This window comes from Polypterus senegalus, chromosome 12 (genome assembly GCF_016835505.1).
Source record: "Polypterus senegalus isolate Bchr_013 chromosome 12, ASM1683550v1, whole genome shotgun sequence".
Lineage (NCBI taxonomy): Eukaryota > Metazoa > Chordata > Cladistia > Polypteriformes > Polypteridae > Polypterus > Polypterus senegalus.
Genome location: NC_053165.1, coordinates 65410186 through 65434818, shown reverse-complemented (window position 1 = coordinate 65434818; position 24633 = coordinate 65410186). Strand labels below are relative to the sequence as shown.

The 24633-nt window shown below is 39.0% G+C and overlaps 1 protein-coding gene across 1 annotated transcript in view; it reads right to left on the bottom strand.

Annotated features, from left to right (window-relative positions):
* The window catches only part of dnah10 (dynein axonemal heavy chain 10), a 111680-nt gene that overhangs the window by 18736 nt on the left and 68311 nt on the right, over positions 1–24633 (bottom strand). Inside the window, exons 57-67 of the mRNA XM_039771329.1 lie at positions 21912–22086; positions 18870–19051; positions 17335–17471; positions 16978–17195; positions 15738–15959; positions 12352–12499; positions 11162–11441; positions 10361–10590; positions 6254–6527; positions 5833–5937; positions 1093–1247 (exon numbers count right to left, since the gene is read on the bottom strand). Of these exons, the coding sequence (XP_039627263.1) occupies positions 1093–1247; positions 5833–5937; positions 6254–6527; positions 10361–10590; positions 11162–11441; positions 12352–12499; positions 15738–15959; positions 16978–17195; positions 17335–17471; positions 18870–19051; positions 21912–22086 (2126 nt within the window). The remainder of the gene's footprint in view (positions 1–1092; positions 1248–5832; positions 5938–6253; positions 6528–10360; positions 10591–11161; positions 11442–12351; positions 12500–15737; positions 15960–16977; positions 17196–17334; positions 17472–18869; positions 19052–21911; positions 22087–24633) is intronic.

The following is a 24633-nucleotide window of genomic DNA, read 5'->3' as shown; positions in this document are numbered from 1 at the left end:
GATTAAGAAAAGGGTGAGAATGAAAACCTGCAGCCACTGTGGCCCACCAGGACCCGAGTTTGAGAACCCCTGGCCTAAGGGGACATTGTCACTATACTGTCCTTCTTGGTGTGTCCATAACTTAAAATACGAATAACTAGCATATTATAGCACAGCATCACAAATCAACAAGTTTTACAGCCAAGAAGGACAGTTTGTGATGTTAATTAGGAGAAGTGTGAGGGATGATGAAAATAAAATAAAATAAAAACAAAGTCAGGATTTGTTGATTCCACCTAGAGACTTGGGTGATGCATTGTAACATACTAATCGTTATCATCTCGCCATCAGCGTTAAACATTCATATCTTCAATTTACTGCCATTGCAAACATTTTTAGTGTCGTTTTTGGAAGTATTTTCATTTGCACAGCCTGAGTTAGACAAGCCAGTTAGAAAATGAATGGAGCGTTGGATCACTTGCCTTATCATATTATTCATTATTATCACATTACTGTACTTTTGGTTAAATCACTGGGTTCAGAGGTCTTGTTTAGTTGAAGTGAACGTGAAAGAAAGCCGCTTGTCCAAAATGAAACAACGCTTATAGTCCGACTGGCTTTTCAGTTTAACCTTGACATGCTTTCTTTTCAGTCGGCTTCTTCTGGACCCGAGTAAAAACCCTGAGGCTCACTAAGACAAAGGCCAGGAGGTGTTACAGCTAAGACTGACGTGTTACACTTGGTGCCAATGCCACGCCCTTTATTATCCGTTTATTCTTTTTATTTGTTTTTTTACTTTGGCAGAATCGTGAACAGGAGAGTGGGGCAGGAGCTCAACCTCTGACCCCAAAGCTAACCACTGCGCTACTGGGCTACCCTTCTCTTTTGTATTTTATATGTAGTTATATTACACAGAGATATCACTTATGGGAGTTTTGAAATAAGATCCTTGATTAAATTAAAGTGATAAATTGATTAATAACCAACAAATCAGAATTGATAGTTTCAGGGAAAAAAATGACAGCAACAGAAAGCAAACAGAAAATCCCAGAGGTCTCCTTTTTGAAATGCCAGTAAAAAGTCAAAAGCACGATGAGGTTGCAGGATGCTTACCGGCTTCCACTCTGCTTCACGTTTCTCTACATCATCAGGCAGACTGCCAAATATCCCTGGGAATAGCTCAGCCAGACGGATAATATCCTCCCAGCCCTGATCCGGTAACCAAGAGCTGGGCTTTTTGCGTTTACTCTTCTCTAGGGACAGGTTTCCTGGAGGAGAGGAGCAGAAATGGAGGCGAGTTCATTTAAATGGCGAAGAAGCGTCGGCCCAGACTCTGCCATTGTGCTGTGGCGCTGCTGTCACCGGATGCACAAAACTCTTCTGTATCTCCAGGCTCTCTTGCATTGAAAAAAAAAATGGCATAAATTTTATGATGACTCAGATGGCTTTTTATGTGGCATTGATTTGCCATTTGTACAATCTTAGTCATCCTGTCTTAACTGACAGAAGCAACAGGTAACATCAAGGAGTAGATTTAGGAAAGCTGACAAGGAATGCAGCAGGCCACATCACAGGCAATGGATTTAATAAAATATACACACTGGCATTCTAAAGTTTACATTCACCCAGACATTTTCACATTTGTGATAGAAATCAATAAGCACGTCAGAGTCTGCAGCCTAAGAAAGTGATGTGTGTGTCCACTAATGCCGCTCGCTTCTTTATCCGTCTGTCCCAGCTACATTCGTGTTCCCTCTCCTCTCAAGACCACAATAAACATATTCGTCTGAAATTTCCAATTTTGGAAGAAAAAGAAAAATACAACAACAGAATTTAGTGTGTCTTGAGTAAGCAGTTTCGTGTTGGTCAATTTGAACGCAGTCCGTACATTGAAACCGAAAGAAAGACGGCTTAGTGAACAGAACGACAGGCCTCAGCTGTGCGAACGCCACTACAGGAGTCCCTCTAATAACTAATGAGCATTTAGACCTCATTAATTAAAGACGAGTCCAGAGAGAGTACCATTAAGGCAAAGAAGGAATGGCTGTTAAAATCAGGACTTTGCAGTCTTATGTGAATAATAAATTATAAATCAGTCACTGTGAGCAGAAACTGTCACGTGCAGCATTGCTAAAGTATTGGCTCTATCTTTAAATCGATTTAACAGAACCCTCTTTCTACCAAAAACAGTAACATTTCTGGGTGACTCCTAACGTTTGAATGCTACAATATCTATTTCTTATATTTTATATACACACTCCACCAATGGATGGATTCTTTTTATCAGGTTGATGGCCTCCTCCACACTCCCCTCATTTGACACCCGGTGATTTCTGGTTATGTGTATTATGGTGAAGGAGTGCGTGTATAGCAGGAAAGTTCATGATATCAGTGACGTGAAGGACAGAATACGGACTGTGGCATCATCTGTGTGTGTCCAGGCTGTAAATGGTTCTGTCACTCGGTTGTTTTTGTGTGTTGAATGTGATGGCTAACAGGTTGAGACGTTCCTGTAAATCATCAAGTATGTTTTGTCAATAAATTGTTTCTGCCATTCAAAAAAAAAAATTTGACTCACCTTGCATATATATATATATATATATATATATATATATATATATATATATATATATATATATATTCATACACACTAAAAGTTCAGCCATTGAGACTACTTTTGGCAAACATTATGTTAGATAGCCATTAAATTAAAATTTATAAGTATACTTTCACTAGCACTTTGATTTCCTTCTTGCTTTCAGCAGGCTCGGCATAAAAGATAAAACCAAAGATTAGAAACTGCAGTCCGGAATCAGATTGGCCTGCAACAGCACAAATGTCCAGTGGAGCAGATGCTACCGCGAGTCCCAAGAGGACATGACTTCACATCCAGTGACGCACCCGCAACCATAAAGGTCATTTATCCATTCTCACTTGAGATCTTCGTGCAGGAAGATCTCTCTTTATTAAGTTAATGCTATGTAGACATGTGTTGGGAATGAAAGAAAGCCTTGCAGAAACATCTTAAAATACGGCAATACGACAGAAAGCAGCTATGGGATTATTTACTTCAGATTAAGCAGCAACTCAATACACTGCACGTCAATATTACAGGGTAACAGAGGCTGCACACGTGACACTGGGCCTGTATAAATAAATATATATATATATATATATATATATATATATATATATATATATATATATATATATATATATGTATATTGTACTCTTCACTGTACTCTGTACAAGTCACAATAATCACCTTATAAACATAGACAGCGGGCAGCCTGAGAAAAACAAACCTGGTTTGTATGAAATTCTGCAGGATGACAAACTCAAACCAACTCTAACAGCAAAGCAAGATTTATTTTTTTTACAGTACAACATACAGCAGGTTCTTTAGTGAGTTAAATTCTTTACATGGTTGCACAGATGAAATGGAGAAAGGCACACAACACACGCACGTATGGAGTACCACACTTCAACCTTTCAGCCTTATGTCACTTTAATTACTGTAATGAGTCTATGGGATTGCTGAGGTTTGGCACACTTCTTGGGTGCTAATGAGAAATGCACATATAGGGTGGTCCCAGGCTTTGTGTTTTTGGGGTTCACAGACATCACTGCAGGTCTCCATTATTATTACAGGAAACAGCACCAGTGTTGAGATTCAACAATGTTATAAAAATGATTCAATGTTGATTAAAAATTGCTACAAATCACAATGCTGTACTGGCATCAAAGCCTAAAATTATAGGGTGGTCCAGATCTAATCATGCAATTTTCATTACGCTATAACTTATTAAGTTTATTACATGAAAAATCACCCGAAAAATCCCAGACCATCGAGAAGTGTGCAAACTCACGACATGAAGAATCGTCTTTGCTCCGAACTGGAATCGTCCCCGCATACATCAGTCATCCAGACAATGTGGATCTGCATAATTCGATCTGGACCACCCTGTATTAAGGACATGACACAGTTTCCCCGTAAAGCAATGGGGTTTGGTGATTCTTGAGAGTTAGCTATAAGCACAAGGTGCCTGAAATCCTGGCAACAGTCAACACGCCCTTCCAAGAGCTAAAAGACCTCAGCCAAAAGGAGGCCAACAGGCGGCCATGGAGAAACAGTTCACCCAGTGGGGACGCTAGGCTTGGTGACAATGTACTTTACAAACAAACATGCAAGCTTTACCAGTTTTCTATTCTACTTGGAATAGGAAAATAATAGATTTGTCATATTATTAACAATAATTCTACCCTTTTGCATGTAATTTGTTTACAAAGAAACAAGTTCTCAAAATCATTCATTCAATTACATTACAAACATTCACCGCTACCAAAACACTACTCAAAAGATCTGCAGTAAGGAAACAACTACAAGAATCAGAATCCATGGACTCCAAAGCACAAGAAGTAAACACACACACACAAGATTAGGACGTGATTATGACACATCGCATTATGATGTCTCTGATGTGTTGCTATTTATATTACTGCATTAACGATGGCACTTCTGAAGACGTGCTCTGTAAGAAACCGACACTGCATCATAATGTGAGCACATCCAAAAAAAGAAAATAAACTGGGACAAAAAAGACAATACTTATAATAACTAGAAATATTAATAATGAGGGGGGCCCAGTGCTCTCTCGCCATAAGGAGGCCACAGTTGGTGTCTTCGGTCCTCCCTGCGTCTGCATGAGTTACAATAGTAGAACCTGAACAGAGGCTCAGAAAATATTCATTGTTGTTATGATTCTGTGTACTTGAACTTCTGAATAAAATCATTCAGCCTACGCAGTAGTCCACAAAACAGATGGAAAGGCCCAGTTCTTCATCTCCTGTTTATATATGTGCGTGTTTGTGTGTACCGTATGTATAAATAAACAAACATATGAGGGGGTACCCACAAATAACCGGACTCTGTACCAGGTGCACAATCTTACTTACAGTATTCTGTGCCAGTCTGCCACGTGGCATTACTCTGTATTGTTCGTACGACATTCCATGTTTGTTTTTCTTGGTGCTTATTAAATGTGTCTTGCTTTAAACTTTGTTTTCTCTTAGGGAAAACAGCTGCTGAAAGTGCTTTAAGAGGAAGCTTTAAGTAAAGCACAGGTCTACGAGGGGTTTTCGCGTTTCAAACGAGAGGAAATGTCACTTGAGGACCAACCAAGATCTGGCCGACCTTCCGTAATTAGGAATGGCAAAATCTTGAAAAAGTTTGCGTTGCAGTTTATGAAGATCATTGTCGGATTGTTGAAGAGATTTCTGAATTGACTTGTGTGTCTTGGCATTCTTGCCGCTTTCCCTACTTGCCTGATCTTTGCTCCGTGGGACTTTTTCCCGCACATCAAGAAAGAAAGCGTTATTGTATCGTGGAGGAACTCAAAGACACATCGCTGAAGGCCTTGGACAACCTTCGTCTTCGGTAATTCCAAAAAGGTTTGCACCAGTGGGATGAGTGTGTTCCTTCACATGGAGAGGACTTTGAAGGAGACTAAAGTTTCAGTAAGTAAAAATTATGAAAACATTTTTTTTCCCCAATTCCGTTTCTTTTTGGGTACCCCCTCGTATACTGTAACATGTACTGTATAGTCATGTGCGTCTGTGTCTAAGGTGGACTGATTTGGGGGATGCAGCTCCAGCCTAAGCCCCGCCTCCAATGCCAACCTCTTCAGGGTGAGACCATCTGATCACGACCAGCACATGAGCTGAACACTTTGCCATTGAACTTTACGTTTTTATAAGGTGCACCTTTCAAACAGATAGCTTATGACACCGTGCCCCTCTTCTTAAAATATTGTTAACCTTTTACAGAGAATTGATAACATCACCAGCACTTACCCTTAAGAAAAAAGTCGAGCTCTTCTTGAGGAACTCTTTTCTCTGCCTGTTCTATCTTTATGGTCATGTTAAAAGAAAAGAGCAGTTTGTGTTTCTCAAACAAACCTGAATAAAACAACATGAAAAGTATTAATCATTTAGCAGACTGAAATAAATGCTATATTTGTGTTCCACAGCTCGGAATTCTTTAAAATAATTTGTATTATGTGATGCTAGAACTGCTCTCACTCCCTTTCAATGTTATTTGTCAAAATGAATTCAGAAAGCACTAGGCTTAAAACAAAAAGCATGTTCTGTTGTAACGCAGCTTTCACACACAACCAGAGGACGGTTCATTAACCAAAATTCAACGGCTCTCTGCTTCAACAGGGGGGACTCGGCCATTAAAGTTCTATTCCTCTTTGCCACGCTTTTCACTAACCTGTGCAACCGTAGTTGTAGACATTGTGTGTTAAAGTATCCATGATGTTTTTTAGCCTCTTCTGTAGAATAGAGTCAGGAAGTGATTTACGCAAAGAAAAATCAAACACCTCCAGGAAGGAAGCCAACGAGTACTGATACATTGTGTTGACCAACGCCATTTCTGCCAGGACAAAGAATAAAATTGCTCCCCTTTTGGCGGCAGGCCTGTAGCCATCACGGAGTCTGTCGATGTCCACGGCTGTTTTTTCTGCCAGTTTTATCTTCTCAAATACCTAAAATATGGGTTCAAACAAATGTATATTATCCAATACCAAACCACACTAATTAACAAAAAAGTGCAATCATTTATATAATTTAGGATAGTTCATGCATTTTTACACTAAGTACTTTATAAAGTATCATTAAACAATGAAATGTCTTTTTTTTTCCCTCAAAAAGTAAAGTAATTTTAAAAGATCACTGACATGTCACAGGTGAGACTACATCTTCATGGAATTATACATTAGAACCTTTCAAGTGGTTTACTGCTGCGTTAACAGCCACAGTCTTCACCTGCTGTACATGTAGTCCAATGACAGAGACCCTCTCGAACACACTCTACTCCGGCCAGCTCCTTCACTTCCAGCACGGATATCAAAACAGACTAGCTGTGGCATTTCCCCCCGTTCCCCCACCCCATCGCTTCAAGGCACGCCCAGACTTATGGTAAACGACGTTAAGTCACATTGTTCAAACATCATGCCCAACATTGGGAACTAAAAAGGAGAAGGGCTTCAAACTAAGTCTTTCAATCGACATTAAAAACTTGTGTCTAATATGAGTTTACGTGGGGCAAATATGTGATTATATTAGTCTTCTTAAAAAAAAAAAAATAGTCAAACTTTATTCAGGGTGAATATGTATGTCAACTTAATACATAACAACGTCTGGACATCTTACATTGTAAAAAAGTGGATGTCTTTGTCTGAGCCAGGAAAATGGTGAATGCCTAACTACTGCTTCATTGTAAAGGTCTCAATTTGTTTCCTCACCTAGAGGACCTCGTCTCTGAGAGACATGCTTTCATCAAGCACTTGGTTGACAACTCCTGGATACAGAGCCAAACAATAGTCATGGTCCTTAAGGATTTTATCATCCTTCTCCTCACCTGGTGTGTCATCTCCCACTGGTCGCTTTCTGCTCTCCCAAACCCTGAGTCTTGGAAGTGGAACGAAGAAATTCTTCCACTAAAACAACCCAGGAACCGCTCCCTTCTTCAATAGTTGCTGCCCTGTTCAAAACCCTGACTCAAGAAAATCTTTTTGAAAATGCTGGCTACAAACTCAGTCATGGGGACTGACCGTGAAGCTCTCTCTCTGGATAGCAACGATCTATTAGATTGGGTTTCCACATTAGACGGAAATGTACAAAAGCTGAGTACTTTGTGGTCCTTACTGAAAGCTGAATATAAAGGTACACAACAATGTTCAGCTGTAGAGATCTCTGTACGCTGAAACTTAAACTTCCTTTCTCTCAGACATTCTTGCACACTAAACAAAACTCACAACTGCAGTGCAGACAATGGAAGTGACTGAGCTGGCCGAGATTTCACCAGAAATACGTCAGCATTACTGTGTGCATTTAGCCTATTCAGGCACCAGCAATCCACAGGAGGGACCCTGACCCCATCACCATCTCTACCACATCACAAAGCGTTTGCACATCTCTGAGTGAACTGTTCCACACCTTGAACGTGGACACCCTCACTTCTAGCAACACGTCTGCACGCTACTTTAATATTCTTTTTTTCTCTTAAACTCTCTCTTTACTTACACTATGTGGACTAAAATATTGGACTCCCTGCATAACAGGTCAAATTTAGACAATCATCTCGCTAATTCATAAATTTCAAAAATTCACACACACTTACCAAAGAGATGAAGAATCTAACATACACAATCTAGATTCCACATAATAAAATGAAAAAGCTACCCGTCAATTGTCTCAGTTTATCACAGAAATCAAAGGATAATTCACCAGCACTTCATAGTTCCCCCCAATTTGAGTTGTGCTTTGCTCGTAACACTAAACGTGCAGCCCCAATTTAGATGGCCGTTCAACGTCTAGCTTGCTGCTAATGATTCCCCCTTCAGATTCATTAAAGTCAGATCTATTAAGAAGCATTAAACAGATTTGAAAAGAGCTCAAGCAATACTAAGTGAAAGCAGGCAACGTACTAATTACAAGAAAGAAAAGTGTAAACACAGATGTGTCAAGGAAAAAAAAAACTATATAAAGAGGCATCACTTCATAGTGCTACAGTAGAACAGGCCACAAGGCTTTCCCTTTTTCTACAGCCATCACACCTCAGCCCCACCACTACATGATTATTTTATTTCTGCACTGTTGTCTTGCTCAGCGGTCTTGGTGCTTATTTACGTCATTCCAATCGTCACCAATAAAAACATTTGATAACATTTTTAATCTTCCACATTATAACACAAAAGGAATTGCCAGGCTAACGTTTATACTGGTGTCTTTGTCAGGGGTTTTCTCCACAAGTTTCAGTAACTGGGAGCATAAACAAAAAGGTAAAGGAGTATATCAGGCAAGCTTATCTGTGTTTTGTAAAATAATACTAATACTAATACTACTAATAATAATAATGTAAAGTTCTATATTATTTGTGTTTTCATTAAAATAAAATGAAGGTCTATATTTATCTTGGTTGGACATAAGCAAAAATTTTTCCAAGCAGGTACACTGGTATGCTCAGAATCTCCGTATCAACCAGATACTACATCTGTTGTGGTCTCTAGAGGGTGCTATTGAGCAAAACACTTATAGTGTGTATAATATAGTGTGTTTCTTTGTGCCAGTCCCAAGTCCGGATAAATGAGGTGGGTTATGTCAGGAAGGGCATCCGGTGTAAAAATTTGCCAAGTCAATATGCGGACAATGGTCCGCTGTGGCAACCCCTAACGGGAGCAGCCAAAAGAAGAAGAAGATATTACCGTATATACTCGCGGATAAGTTCTCACGCTGATAAGTCGGGGCTTGATTTTACCATATAATTTCCAGTATTTTATAATGTTTGACGTATAAGTCAAATGCGGAAAACTGACACTATTGGTTCAAGAGATTACGAAATGCTAAAGCCCACCTGAGAGAAAAACCAGGGAGCAAACGGCCTTTTTTTTCTGTGTATTGTGCCTACGTGACCACGCGATAATACCAGAACTATTCAGAAGAGATATTTGCACTGTTTTGTGTATCTCACACCCTCATACACCTTTATCGTAAGATCATCCCTTATCTAGGATGTAGTGTTCGATCAGAAGAAAATATGAAGCTGGTTTTAAATTAAAAGTTGTCGAAGTAGCAAAAGAAATTGGTAACTGCACTGCTACAACAAAATTTGATGTGTCTGATAAACTGATGTGAGATTGGAGGAGGCAAGAAGATGTAAAAAATAAATTAAATGTCATATTTTTGAACGGGTGTATAAGTCGGGGTCTGATTTTATAACCAATTTTACAGGTTTCAAGACCCGACTTATATGGGAGTATATACGGTAATAATAATAGAAGGAAAACCCTATTGATTTACACAAGCAATTTACTGGGTCGGTAAATAAGTATGTCTGGTACCTCCACATCAGTCAGATACTACACTCATTCGGTTTCCTAGAATGCTACTTGATGTGCGTTATACAAGATTGCGTCTTCTATCGCATCATGTGCTGAAGTGAACAACAGTGCAAAGAGCACAGCTCACAACAGTAATCAGCAGTAACCATCAACACCACCACTCAGTTCTGGGAGGAGGAGGAGGAGTAACACCTCGACTGCTTCAGGTCCACATCTCCTGTTTTGGAATTGGCAGATTTGTCTGCACTATGTAACTCTAGAATTGGTGTGATTTATGCACGCAAGGGGTTTACTGTTTTCTGTACATATCATAAAATCTACCCTGCATTTTGCAAAGCACAAAAAAATATTAAAGAATAAAGTAATCAAAAATAAAATTATTCATTTATACATTTTACCTAATATTGCATATAACAAAACAATTTATTAGGCTATACACATTGTAATCTTCATTTTCCATATACACCGCCACAGACCTCTGTAGCTTTGGACTTGGTTTCCTCCAAGGTGTGGACTAGCTCGACATTGTCCAGCATGTTGCCAGTGGACGTGGCCAGTTCCCTCAGCAGGGAGTCTTCCAGATCCTTCAACAGCTTCTTGTTTTCACTCGACTCCTGAATGAGGCTCTCTCTCTGCTCTTCCAGCTCTTTCCTTTCAAATCCTACAATAACGCTCAGGAGCTGATCTTCCAGACCCTTCAGAGTAACTAGAGGAAACAAAATAAGAGAAATACCTCTCACGTTTTACTTCAACCTCCCACAAACAAAATCTGAATAGCAAGAACAAATTCATTTATCCAAAAAACATAGTAACATCAAATTATGAAAATGAGAAGAAGAGTCATCACATGTTATCAGAATTTAAAACTATCCTGTTTGTTTTTATACTTTTGGCTGATGAACCTTCTGTCTGCACCACAACAAATGCGAAAATAATAAATAAGATGAAATAACAAACCACAACTGTGATGTTATACAGATTGTGATAGCAGGATTTAATATTTAATCTGATTTCAAACTGAACTCTTAATTCAATTAATCCTTATCTTTAACGTTTATTATATCATCAGTCATTTGCAATATCAAAATATCCCAGCAAAACATTTTAGGCGCTAAACATTATACACTCGACAGGATAGTTTTACACGTTGTACATTTATTATTATATTTTACCTCCAGCACATAAATCCATACAATTTGAGAACCACAGACTAAAACAATGAATGTGCTTTTCTTTGTACATACTGTACAACTATTAATATAAATTATTATTATTACCTGTGTAGTTAATGACCATTGCTTTTCCAAACACAGAAGGAGAAAATTTTGGATTTGCCAGTTTGGTGTTGAGGTACAGTTTAAAGTTAGGATCATAATCAATTTCCTTGTCCCCTAGCAGAATAGTCTGCTGCCCCTCAGGACCTTTAATGTTCTTTTCCAGAACATTATCAATCACTGGATCAATGTATTCATCAACATCTTGGAAAAGGAAAGGGAATCCGTATTTTATAGCCATTTCTAATTGCTTAAGGAAATCTGGATCATTAAAAGAAGAGATCTGAAACAAAGAATAAGACAAGCATTAAACGGGAAGGAACAAAAGCCACATGTTACTTGTTCTTAATTAATGACATCTAGTTTAAGCATTAGCATAGGCCATCTTTCTCAGTAGCTACACAGAGTTCTTTATATTGCTTTATAATTAATATATAAATACTGTTGACAACTATAGTATAACATAGTAATATTTAATCAGATATAAGTTTTCAAATATGTGTTATAATGGCAGGAGACTTTTGCTGGGACTAGGGAGGCCTGATCTGTTCAACTCAGTCTTTAGCTCCCATTTTAACTCCCATATTTGCCATTCTAGCCAAGAGATATAAACACAATAGCTTGTCCTGGGCCTTCCGTGGGTCTCTCTTCCTGGTGGGATATTCCCAGTTTACCTCCCAAAGGAGGGGTCAAGATGTGTCCTAAATATGTGCCCAAAACACAACAACTAGTTCCTGTCTGTCCAGAGACGTAGAGGTTCTCCCATATAGTCGGCTCTCAATCTGGCATGCAGAGGATGCCCAGTAAAAAGGCACACTTGTGGGCATCTTGTTCTCCTGGTACAGTTACCAATGGCAAATGGGCCTAATGGGAAGGGAAGACCAGCATCAACAGCCACCACGTGGTGGTTTTAAAAAAACACTGGCAGCAGAAGTGGGTGGGCAACAGGGACTGGAAGACCCTCAGATACTTCAGTCAGGCTCAGCTGGAAGAAGTTGCATGCGCCAGACAAGTAACAAAAACGAAAAGGGCAACAAAACCAAGGTATCCAAACTTAGCTGATAAGAAAAGATGGATACTTTGTATAACACTCCCATCTTACCTCCTGTGACTGTGAAGAGGTCTGCCCACCGTATGGGTAATGAAATAAATATCTTAGGTTATAGCAATAGATAGAAGGTGTCTTGGACTACCTTAAGGTTGTTCTTTTCTTCTTTTTTCTTGATCCAATTCAAGGCCTGCTGTTGTGGATCAATACAAAGAGGAAAACGGCTGGCTCTCGTGGTAAGAATCCCATTCTGAACAGACAGCTCGTCAGGAGGAAGTCCTTCTGATCCCCACCTATAATACAACAGGGTGACTTGAAACTTACATATTAAATGTATTTGAGCTTTACATACGTTTTAGATTTGGAATTATCATAACTGACATAGTGCAAGTCTTCCCTCAAATTAAAAATGTATAATTTGCATTAGATGTAACACAATACTGTGGTGGGCTGGCGCCCTGCCCGGAGTTTGTTTCCTGCCTTGGCTCCAGCAGACCCCCGTGACCCTGTAGTTAGGATTTAGCAGGTTGGACAATAGATGGATGTAACACAATATTACTGTATCAAATAGCAGTTTGGTTTTTCTTGTTTGTCATCATTGTTAAATTTAACATACCAACATGGCTACTGTAAACCCATTTTCTGCACCTCGTTGATCCCGAGCCCATGGCTGATGTGGATGGTGGAGCTTGACCCAGATGACTATTTGTGGCACTCATGCACACACTGATGTTCATGTGATGGAACACTCATAAACTAACACAAGGACAACACAAATGATTTAAAATGAAGACTCACTACAAACCCACCTTGTGTACTGTATGTGTGAACAGACCTACTGGAAAAATGGACTTCACCTCTTTTTACTGACTAATATTAGCCTGGCAATTTAAATCTTTAATTGGAAATTGTACATGTGAAGATGATGATTCATCTGCGTAGTAAAAATATCGTCCATAAGGTTATGAGGAAAGTAAATTATTATTTTTCTCCCCCTTGGATGTATTTTTCTTAATTTATTTTCAAGGCAACAAAGCAGGTTAATTCTGCCCCCTAGTGAGAAAAATTGTTAGGAGATTCGGAACAAATATAGGAAGGTTTTTATTTATTACAGTAATGAACAAAAATATATAACAAAAACCTACTTATAAAAATATAGCAAAAACCTTTGCTGAAGCATTAAAAAATTTTACTTACATGAAAAACTTTAATCTTCCTATTAAGCAAATCCAGCTTAGGACGTCTGTTGTATTCTTTCTACTCTTATTCAGAAAAGTGCGGTGCCAACATCAATGGCGATACACCAAATAACATTTTCAAAAGTGTATAACTCATTTCAGGGCCAAAGCAGGCCAGAGCGATCCTAGCAGCACTGGGCACAGGTTAGAAAAGGAGTCCTGAGCAGCGCGACACTCATGCACGCTAACGGAATAGCAGAGTCACTAATTAACCGAACAGACACAAAGGCACATGCTGTATGTACGTATCTGGAATGCATTAGCAAAACAAAAACCCAGCAGACATTTGGAGTGAACGCTAACTCCATACAGATAATGACTGGCCATGGGAATCAAAGTCAGTACGATGGATTTGTGAGTGATAATCCCCATCATGCCATCCTCATCAGCGACAATTACTGATAAAAACAAATCTAACTGCAAGTCTTTTGATGAAGAATCGTCTGGCTTGACATTCAGATCAAACATTCATATCCACTCCTCACTCCAGCTTTTCAGCTGCTGTCCTGTCATTTCAGTGGTTCCCTTTCTCAGCGTGATATATTAGTGGACACTAACACCGGAAAACTCCCCCAGTCTACAAATGTTTACACCCATTTGTACTTTTATACTGTAGTATGATTCCTAAATCTGCTTTTAATAGTATTTGTTGTTATTTTTTACCCCAATACTGTACCAGCTCCTCCTGATATTTCTTTTAGCATCGGCTATTCTCAGTTTAACGTTTCTGAGGAGTGTGTTTTGTTGATTTCCTTTGAACTGGATTATATTCAGGCCTGGTCGGTAAAGGACCTTGTCACAGACATACAAGTCAAATTTCATTGCATTAGATGCACAACAACAAATTGAACTTGAACGTAAATGAGTTATTAACTTAAAACTTGATTACACAAATCAGAATTATAAAAATTTAGTTCATAACAAATTATGCAGTTTAAATTGAGATATCAAAACTACATTATTATAAACACCCTACATACAGAATCTTGATCTTCACATGGAAGAAAGGGTTGATGTCCAGTGATGATATCAAGTGTTTTGTCAGGAACCTCACACTCACAGTAGGACTACCATTTAAACAAAGTGCACTAAAAATGCACACCCATCACAGTGCACAGGGGATCACAGACAACCATGTGTGGGGCTGGAATTTCAGAATACATCAATGAAGCCACATCTTGGGACGATGCCTGTATTTACACCTTACCTTGTATCCAGCCTAAGTGTGTTCTCATCATTAAGATGAGAAGGTCATCTTAAAGATGTTTCTTTTTTGTTTCAGAAAGGAAAATTAAATCCTGTTTGTTCACATGTGTCTAATAACCCAGTAGAGAATTCAGTCTTGTTAGAAACAGTAGCGGCACAGCTGAAAAAGTTACAGTTTACCATCTTTTTAGTCCTACTAGAAGACTTGGGGTAAATGACAGGGGAGTTTATTTGAGAGGAATGGCCTGTCTGATCTCAATTCCAGCAGATGTCTACTATTGGATTTTTGAGCTAGTTATAGATCATCCAAAGTGTGTTCAAATATCGGTATACCGTTCCCCCAAACATCATGAGGAAACATTCACTTGGTGACAGTGCAGCTGTGTTATCGGATAAACGTACGGCCCAAGGGTTACGGTAAAGAGAACTCAGACAGATGGATGCCGGCAATGACCTCTGTAGTTTTGAAGTCTATTGCTTGAACTCCATGAAGTGTTTGTTTGGGATGTACTCGGGTGTCCAATAAATCGGTGCTTTTCTTCAGGGACAGTAAGTCTTGGTCTGCCTTTCCTGTGGCAGCCCTCTTGAAAGCAGGTTTCATTACTGAAGTTTTTAAAATTTTCCACATTGACTCACCGTCATTTCAACTACTGAGGGTGACAATTTAATAAGTATGTTTCAAACTCAAAGGTTTTGTTTTCAAAAGAAGTGTATACGTAAGCATCAGGTTCCCTGTTTATATTTGTTGCAGAAACAGATTTCAGGTATTGAAGCAGAAAGCATTTACTGTACATCAAAAATAAGTATCAAGTGTATGCAAAATGTTTGACTAGTACTATACAGTATACGGTATATACATATATATATAAATCAAGAACAATTACAAAATTAGACAGCAGAGAGAATCATATTTAATGGCTGAAACACATTTCTATATTACGTATCAAGTACTGTTTTTTATATTCTATAATTGCAGTCAATAATAATTTAATGTGCACAAAATGTTCAGAAAATGTCCAGGATGAAGTGAGTTTAGAAAATGGTATGGTGGGTATGCTGGAGGGGAAAAACACAGAGACACACATACCTACTGATCTCTACATCATCCGTGAGAAGGTTCTCTATGCGGAACGGCTTGCTGACAGGTACCTCCCTGTCCAGGACGTCCTGTAACCACACCTGATACACCATTTCATTTCGAAACTCCCAGTTAAAGGCGCCCTCATAGCTCAGGAACGCAGAACAGATCAAGCAGTCCCCAAGCAGTCTCACCCTCCTCTGCTTCAGCTCTTCAAGGTCATTGGTCCATCTATGCAAAAGGAAAGACAAGCAAAAATCCAAAACAAGGACTGTTTGTTCATATGTGTATATAGTGATTTAAAGCTTAAAATGAAAATTTATGAATTCAAGATTAAAGAATTTCTGTTTTCACAACAATAGAGATCCTGACCCGATGGTCTTCAATGGATACTAATGTTGAACTAACAGTAAATAAAAAAAAAATCCTTAATAAAATTCTCTATGTATTTGTGTTGCATAATTCATATGTCAAATATCATTTGCACACAAAGTCACAAAAATAGATTTATGGCTAAAATACATTTTAATAAACCACTTCAGGGAAATCCTCTTGTGAACAGCTTGGGAGTTTGCTCATTCATTGGTCAGGCGTATCCTTTACCTACTTTTCACCTCACGTCGCATCAGCATTGCAAAGTGTGGTCTGACAGAGGAATACAATAAGAGATGAACGGTCTAAGAAATGGGAGCGATAATATCATCAAGTGGGACTTGTGATTGTGCATACTTGAGCTACTACAACGAGCAGAAGGTCAGTTCAAAGGTGCGTCTTTACAAACGGCCATTGAAAAACCCACAAATATTACACTGTGGATTAACAAGCAACAAATGAACAGACAGCCAGGTCTTCAATTCCGGTACTCAATCCCATTTGAATGCGACATAGGCCATTCATGACAGAATTTTCCAGAAGTGGTTTACTTTACAATATCTTAACCAACATTCATGTGTTTGTGATGCCGTGAGCATAAAACTGGACATTGGACATGCGGATTATGTGACACTAGCAGAAATGGGAGATTTCTGACATGGATTTTGTGATATCGTTTGCTGTTTGTTCAGCACTGCTACCCATTGAAGACTGCTGAGTCAGTCATTTTGTTCATTTGTTTCTCCATAAAAACAGGACATTTCAATTTTTTTTTTCCAACCATTACTACAGACAACACAAGGAAAGTAATGGATAAATTCATTAAAGGCAAATCAATATATTACTTTCAAATTCATAGTAGAAGCATCTTTCTCACCTAACATTTTCAGAGCCCAGGCCTGATATAAGTTTATCTGCTGCAATCAACCTCCTCTCCATGATCTCTGCTTTCTCCTGCAGCTGATGTTGCTCCCTGCTGGCTTGCTCATATTGTTCTGTAAGCCCTTTTAATTCATTCTGAATAGCAGAAAGCTCATTCTGAATCTTTTCTAGATCACGCATACTCTGGTTGTAGTTCTTCACCAGTCTAGCAACCTACAGAAGGAAAAAAGTATCAAACAAATACTGCTGAAGGAACCTCTTACAATACTTTTTATGGTAAAAAATCATTCTGATGCTACAAAACAGATACAAAAAAGGTGAAAGACATTACAAAAATGTAACTTTAAAGTACCTTTTCTCGCTTGGGTTTTACTTCTCTGGCCACATCACAATAGTCCATCACTGCCTCTACAAATTTTAACATTCCTGACCCCGCTTTGCTAATTCCTTGCATTTCTTCAAGTGATGTGTTCAGATTCTTCAGAAATCCTGTATTAAAAACATAAGCTTATTGGTTCATCCATAAAATAATACAGTAACACTTTAAATACATCTCTAACATATTTACACTTATGTAACAAGACCTTAATAAAGGCTTTCTTTGGTCTTCATAACACTTTTAAAACATAAGTAGAGTAATAGATACATATTTCTGGACCTAAACTAAAGTGTTACAATACCGTATGTACTCGCGTTTAAGTTCTCCCACAGATAAAACAAGGTTTGATTTTAACGTATAATTTCTGGTATTTTATGTCAGTCGTATAAGTCGAATGCGGAAAACTCGCGGTATTGGTAAAAGAGTATTGGGTCACCTGAGTACAGAAGTGTATTAGGGCCTCGGAGAAGGAAAAAAAAATACGGACACAGTGAAGAAAAAAAAAAAAAAGTGTATGTCGACATGTTGACTTTATTCTCGTAGTTTATTGTCATTAAAGTAGAACATCGTAAACATCATCTTAAAATCAATGTTTAACTTACTAGATTTTCTCAATCCCCGTCATAAGTAATGTAGCACATTAAATGCTTTGTGTTAAGTGTTCCCTGAGCCACGTTACTCAGTACATGCTTCTTAAACTGACTTCCTCGACTTTATTCTCGACATATACTTTTTTTTCTTCACCTTGTCCATATTTTTTTTTTCTTCTTGGTTGCCCTAATACACTTCCGTATCTGAGAGAGTCACCACGGAGCACACAGTCTTTTTTTTCTATGTATTGTGCCTACATGAGCACACGGTGATACTCAAACTATTCTGAAGTGACATTTGCACTGATTTGTGTATCTCACATCCTCGTACACCTTTATCGTAAGAGCATCCCTTATCTGTGATGGAGCGTTAGATCAGAAGAAAATATGAAGCTGGTTTTAAAATTAAAAGTCGTTGAAGTGTCAAAAAAAATTGGTAACCGTGCTGCTGCAACAAAATTCAATGTGACTGAGAAACTGATGTGAGACTGGAGGAGGCAAGAAGATGTAAAAATAAAAATAATTTAAGTGTCGCATTTTTGAACAGGCGTGTAAGTCGGGGTCTGATTTTATGATCGATATTTTGGGTTTCAAGACCCGACTTATACGCAAGTGTATACGGTAATACTTTTTCCTACTACTAAAAAAAGTTGCTATTTTCTGCAGTACATAAGAACAGTACAGCAAACTGCAAATTATTTTAACAAGAGGTTGGTAAGACTTCACGCATGTTTACTGCACAGAAAAAGCATGCTAATGTAACTTTTACGCACTAATCGATGAACCACCACATACAATAAATGCCACTTTGTCATTCCTTTTTTTGGCATATGTAAAAATCTCAAATATGAACAACAATTAAACAAAAATATTAAAAATAGTTTCTAAAGATAGAAAAATGCTCACACTGCAAAATACCTTTTACAGTTTTTACTTGATTTACGGAGATTGCATCACAGTCCATCTCCGTCAGAGTTCGCAGGAAATTTGTCTCAGACATCATCCCTTTAGCAGACTTCCAAGAGATGTCTTTATATCCCTTCATGACGAGAATACACTCACACACCACTTGAACTTGTTTGGGTGGTTTTGCAAAAGATCTGTGAGAAGCAGAGCACCAAAACTTTACTATTAAATGAATCACTGAGGGAAACAAGGATATGCTAGTCCATTAAGAACTTACATTTTAATTTATAACGTCTCCTGGGTCATGTCTAGGATTACCAGTATATAAATAATAATAATAATAATAATAAATGTGGCCTCTAGATCCTTCAGCATGCCAGAAGACCTTGCTAGAATTCATTTTTTTATTTTTAATTAAGAAGTTCGCTAAAAATCATCCTGTCCAAAAGTTAAGGTGTGAACTTGTCAAGCGTCAGCCTCAATTGACAGAGCTAACAAAAATAAGACCGAGTTTAAACAAATGCCACAGGAACAAACATAGATATTTAAACATTGCTGAAAGTACTTATGTATTAGTATTGTGCTTTAGTTTTTTGATTTATTGACATCTGTAATGCCCAAGAAGGGATTGTCTTTCTCGGATATAATTCCTGTTTGTTTAATGTAACGACATGGAGTCGCGGTGTCGCCAGCCTCGAGCACAGTAGTCTATGTTAAATGTTCTAAAAAACAAACGTCAGGTTTCTTTTTCCTCGTCCATTTTCCCTCAATAACCATAGTGTGACACAAGTCGAAGCTCTAAGCATCACCACTGTTTGAAGTTTAAAGGTCTCTCTGACATTAAACTATTGACCTTCCACTAGTGCTAGTCATGTGGTCACTGCTGAATTTTGTAAAAATCACTTTTACAACCCAATTTATTTGAACTCGAGTACTGCTGACGAATCAATCATTGCATGCACTACAGAACAGCAACATAAAAATATAAAATACAAATCACAGCAGTGCAGGTAAGACACACGGCTTTTTTGCACAGTATTTTAAAAACCAAACCATGCGTACAAAACACAATCACACTGTACTTACATTTTCCTTCAGTAAGTGGCAGAAAACAGAAAATGCATTGAGGTCACCTTGACAAATATTCTGAAATCCATCCCCCAGCAGATAAAATAAGCACATTTTTACACCATCCCTTCTAAACTGTAAGGCAAGATTTCCCTCCAGAAATAGCAGCAGACTGTCGCTGATGAACTTAAGAATGGGCGCTAGACGAAACTAAGACGTGATCGTGACTGGGGCTGCCATCACTTGCTGCTCAGATAAGCCAATCCAGACCTGCAGGACACACCGATGTGTGGTGCCCACGACTAAGAGATTCTTAAATGTTTACACCAGTAGTGTGGACGGATGAAATACGATAAATCTCTGCAGCACTACTGTTTATCAAGTACAGAATGTTACACAGCATAACAAATGTTAATAAAAAAAGCAAATGTATATAGCAGTTCATTTGTTACAAATCCTAAAACTATCACTACAGACTATTCAGTAAAAGAGTTGAAAAGGAACATTCCAAGTGGCAGTGTTCGAGTAGAGCCAAATCTCGAGCAGCAGGTCATAGCCGATTTTCACAGTTCACATCATGACAGAGTACAGACCACATTCACGCCATTTTTATAAAGATCTACAATGGAAATATTTTGCACCGTAGGAGTTGGTTTGGTCTTCTACCAGAACTGCAGGAAGTTACGCTCTCTGCTGGAGAGTCAGGCACATGTGGCACATGCCAAGTTACACGCCCCTCTACGGAACATCTCCAGCTCTTGGTTGGCCTTGCCTGCTACCCTGCAGCACCCAATGGGAATCCCAGAGGTTTCCTCTCAGGGTGTCATTTATTCGCTGCCCCCACCGTAACATAGCCTTGAAGAATGTATTTCCATTGTGGTATGAACACTGATACACCAGTGTTGCAGTCTCCTGCTCCGAGTCACAGTGTTGGCACCATTACTACAGGAAATCCATTGGCTTTACTGGGTTAAAAAAAGCAAAGACAACAATCCAAAGGAAATCTAAACGAGACCGTGTTTCCTGTGCCATGGAAACTCAATACTAAAGTCATAAAAATGAACAGAGAGATTGACAAAGAACATACCTGCTTGTATGACTACATGCTTTAATTCAAGGCAGGTTAGCAAACTGTCCTCAGAACAATAAAAAGAAAACTGTTGCAGACATACTGACAAATAATTTATGAAATAAAGTAGAAATGTCGGAATGTATTTAGGAAGAACTTCCAGCACCAATTTACTTTGGCAATTAAAAAAACAATTACTATTTTACTTCACTCACTTTACCTTTTTTATATCGTTGTTTACTCACACAATAGCCATAACAGCACAGCTATTATTGTAAACCAGTAACGTCGCACTGCGCAATAACATGCAGTGAATCCACTTGACTTGAGCATTCCTAGTTCTCACCCTCTTTCTCTGTACGTTTACCATTCATTTGCTCAGAGGTTGATGTGCCTGCTGTTTCCTGAGCAGCTCTTCTTCTCACCACCCTAGCGGCCGCTGCTTCTTTTCTTCTTTCATCGGCGTTTTCTTGCATTAAAACTGATTACGTCAGTGTTTGTGTTGCAATTACAGTACTTAGTACGTTTTCCTTAATTTTTCATTTAAGCTGGCATTTAAGTCTTCAATCTGCCTCAACAATGATTTAAGATATGAAGAGGTAGGGGAAGTGACGGTGAAGGCGATTGGGGAGTGAACGACAACTGTACACATGTGCCGCACGACCACCCTACTGGCCGCTGCCGAGAGTCATATTACAATAAAATAAAATAAAAAGAGGAATAACCTTGGAGGTCAATCATCAGCCCGAAAATGACTGTGTGCGAGAAAAGTATGAAATACATTAAAAGAAGAAAAGAAAAAACATTCAAGCAGATAAAGCAAATGATGCCATTACACTTATGGCTAATTTAAAAGAAATCGATCCAAAGAGCAGCGATGTTGGTGCCTTATTAATATTTCATCAAAGACGCCGTACCTGATCTCAGTGACATCAGACTTGTCCAGGTCTTGCAGGGCCACCCTCGCCCCCTCCAGCGCAGGTATAGCTTCAGCCAGAGAGCTCTCGGCATCTTCTCGCTCCACCGCTATCACTTTGTTCTGTTCCTCGATTTCTGCTGCTTTCTCCACAGCTAGTTTCTCCTTCTCCTTGGCTACAAACAAATGCATGGAGAAGTTAGGTGCCTGACTGACATTCTGTTCATTACCCCATATTTTACACACAGGCTCTTCAAAACAAAAAGAAGCCTTCGTTACCACATTGTTTATTACAGGGTGTCCATAAAGTCCGTGTGCAATTTAAAATAGTTGCAACTTTATAAGTATAGGTGATAGAAAGAATTCGTAAAAAGGATTAGAAAGCTTGATGTACAGTATCTCGTTTTTTTTTTTGTCGTGAGAAGTTTTATTTATTATTTGAAAATCCACCTGAGTCTGTTGAACTTGAAAGATATTCTCCTAAAATTAATGTGTGGTGTGCTTTGGGAAAAAACGAGTCGCAGAGCCATTCTTTTTTGAAGGGAGTGTTGTTAATGGTGATAGCTATTTTAAAAATGCTGCAAAAGGACTTTATTCCTCCACTTGAACAATTAGGACACTGATAGAGAATACAGGGTTTCAACAAGATGGCGCTCCTTGTCACTTTACTTTGCACGTTAGACAGTTTCCACATGAGAAATTCCCTAACACATGGATTGGAAGAGGTGGACCATTTTCTTGGCCTCCACGTTTGCCAGATTTGACCCCATTGGATCTCTTTTTATGGGAACATGTGAAAACGAACATTTATTCAACCAAACCTCGATCTTTACAAGACTTGCAAGAAGGATAACTCATGTGATTGCTGGTATTACTGAAAATCAGCCTGAAAACGTTTTCAGAGAACGAAAGAATCACATTACCCTTTGTATTAGTAATGATGGTGGACATGTTGAAAATTAACGAGAACAATAAAAAATATAAGTGTTTGTTCTTTCTAATGCTTTTTACAGATTCTTTCTATCACACACAAAGTTACAACTATTTTAAACTGCACACAGACTTTATGGACACTTTATGGACACCCTGTCTAAAACCAACTAAAAAGGAAATGAACAACAAGAAGCAGGAAAATAGATTTAAGAACACCATTCTGTTTTGATACTTGAACTTGGGGCAGGATCTCGCACCCAACCCTGAGAGGTTCCCACGGGTGAGGGAAGAATGGAGCGTGAGATCGACAGGCGGATCGGTGCGGCGTCCACAGTGATGCGGGCTCTGCATCGGTCTGTCGTGGTGAAAAAGGAGCTGAGCTGTAAGGCAAGGCTCTCAGTTTACCAGTCGATCTACCTTCCTACCCTCACCTATGGTCATGAGCTATGGGTAGTGACCGAAAGAACGAGATCGCGAATACAAGCGGCTGAAATGAGTTTCCTCCGCAGGGTGTCTGGGCTTTCCCTTAAAGATAGGGTGAGAAGCTCAGTCATCCGGGAGTAGAGCTGCTGCTCCTCCACATCGACAGGAGTCAGATGAGGTGGCTTGGGTATCTGATCAGGATGCCCCCTGGACGCCTTTCTGGTGAGGTGTTCCGGGCATGTCCAACTGGGAGGAGGCCCCAGGGAAGACCCAGGGCACGCTGGAGGGACTATGTCTCCTGGCTGGCCTGGGAATGCCTCGGGATTCTCCCGGAAGAGCTGGAAGAAGTGGCTGGTGAGAGGGAAGTCTGGGCCTCTGTGCTCAATCTGCTGCACCCACGAACCGACCTCGGATAAGCAGAAGAGGATGAATGGATGGATGTTCTGCTTTAACAATGAGAAAACTAATTTTCCAGCTTATAATGAGAAAGCAGAAATACGTCTCTTTGTAAAAATGTGTTGAAAAGCACCAATAATATAATTAGGTTTTGTGGAATTAATAAGGAGATTTCCAATATTTACATGTCTTTAACCTTTAATTGGTAGTGTTTCTTATGTGTGTGTATATTTTAGGACACCCAAAGAAATGATAAAGCACTCTACATGAAAGGAACAGCCCAAAATGTACAGAGATACAAATACACAGTACTAGTGATGGCATATGCAGGTCAGCCATCATGTGCCAACAACAAAGCAACATCTGGGCTTCAAAAATAGAACTCCTAAAAACGAACCTTCCAAAATGTACTGCAACGGCAGTGTGGCAGAATATCAAGAGCTGGTGTAGTCATGCCAAGCTTAGTTTGCAAAGACTGGATTAACTGGACACCTACAAGCTACATAACATCTTTTACAATGCATTTCTATACAAATAAAAGTCAACGAAATCATACATGTGGTCTTCACCCAACCGTTGGGCACTTATTATCTTTTGACGCTTTGTGTCAATGTCAGGAGACCAGAGTATCAATAAAAAGGTTTGAGTTCTTAGAAACAATATGAACTTCAATTAGCCATTGATCCTCCACAGCCAACGACAGCACATCATAAAATAATAATAATTCTTTGCATTTATATAGCGCTTTTCTCACGACTCAAAGTGCTCAGCAATTGCAGGTTAAGGGCCTTGCTCAAGGGCCCAACAGAGCAGAGTCCCTTTTGGCATCTACGGGATTCGAATGGGCAACCTTCCGATTGCCAGTGCAGATCCCTACCTCAGAGCCATATAATGCCATTTTGTCAACCATCAAGTTGGAACCTGGCATTAAATGACCACTTTCAGCCATTTCAAGCCTATTTGGGTTGACT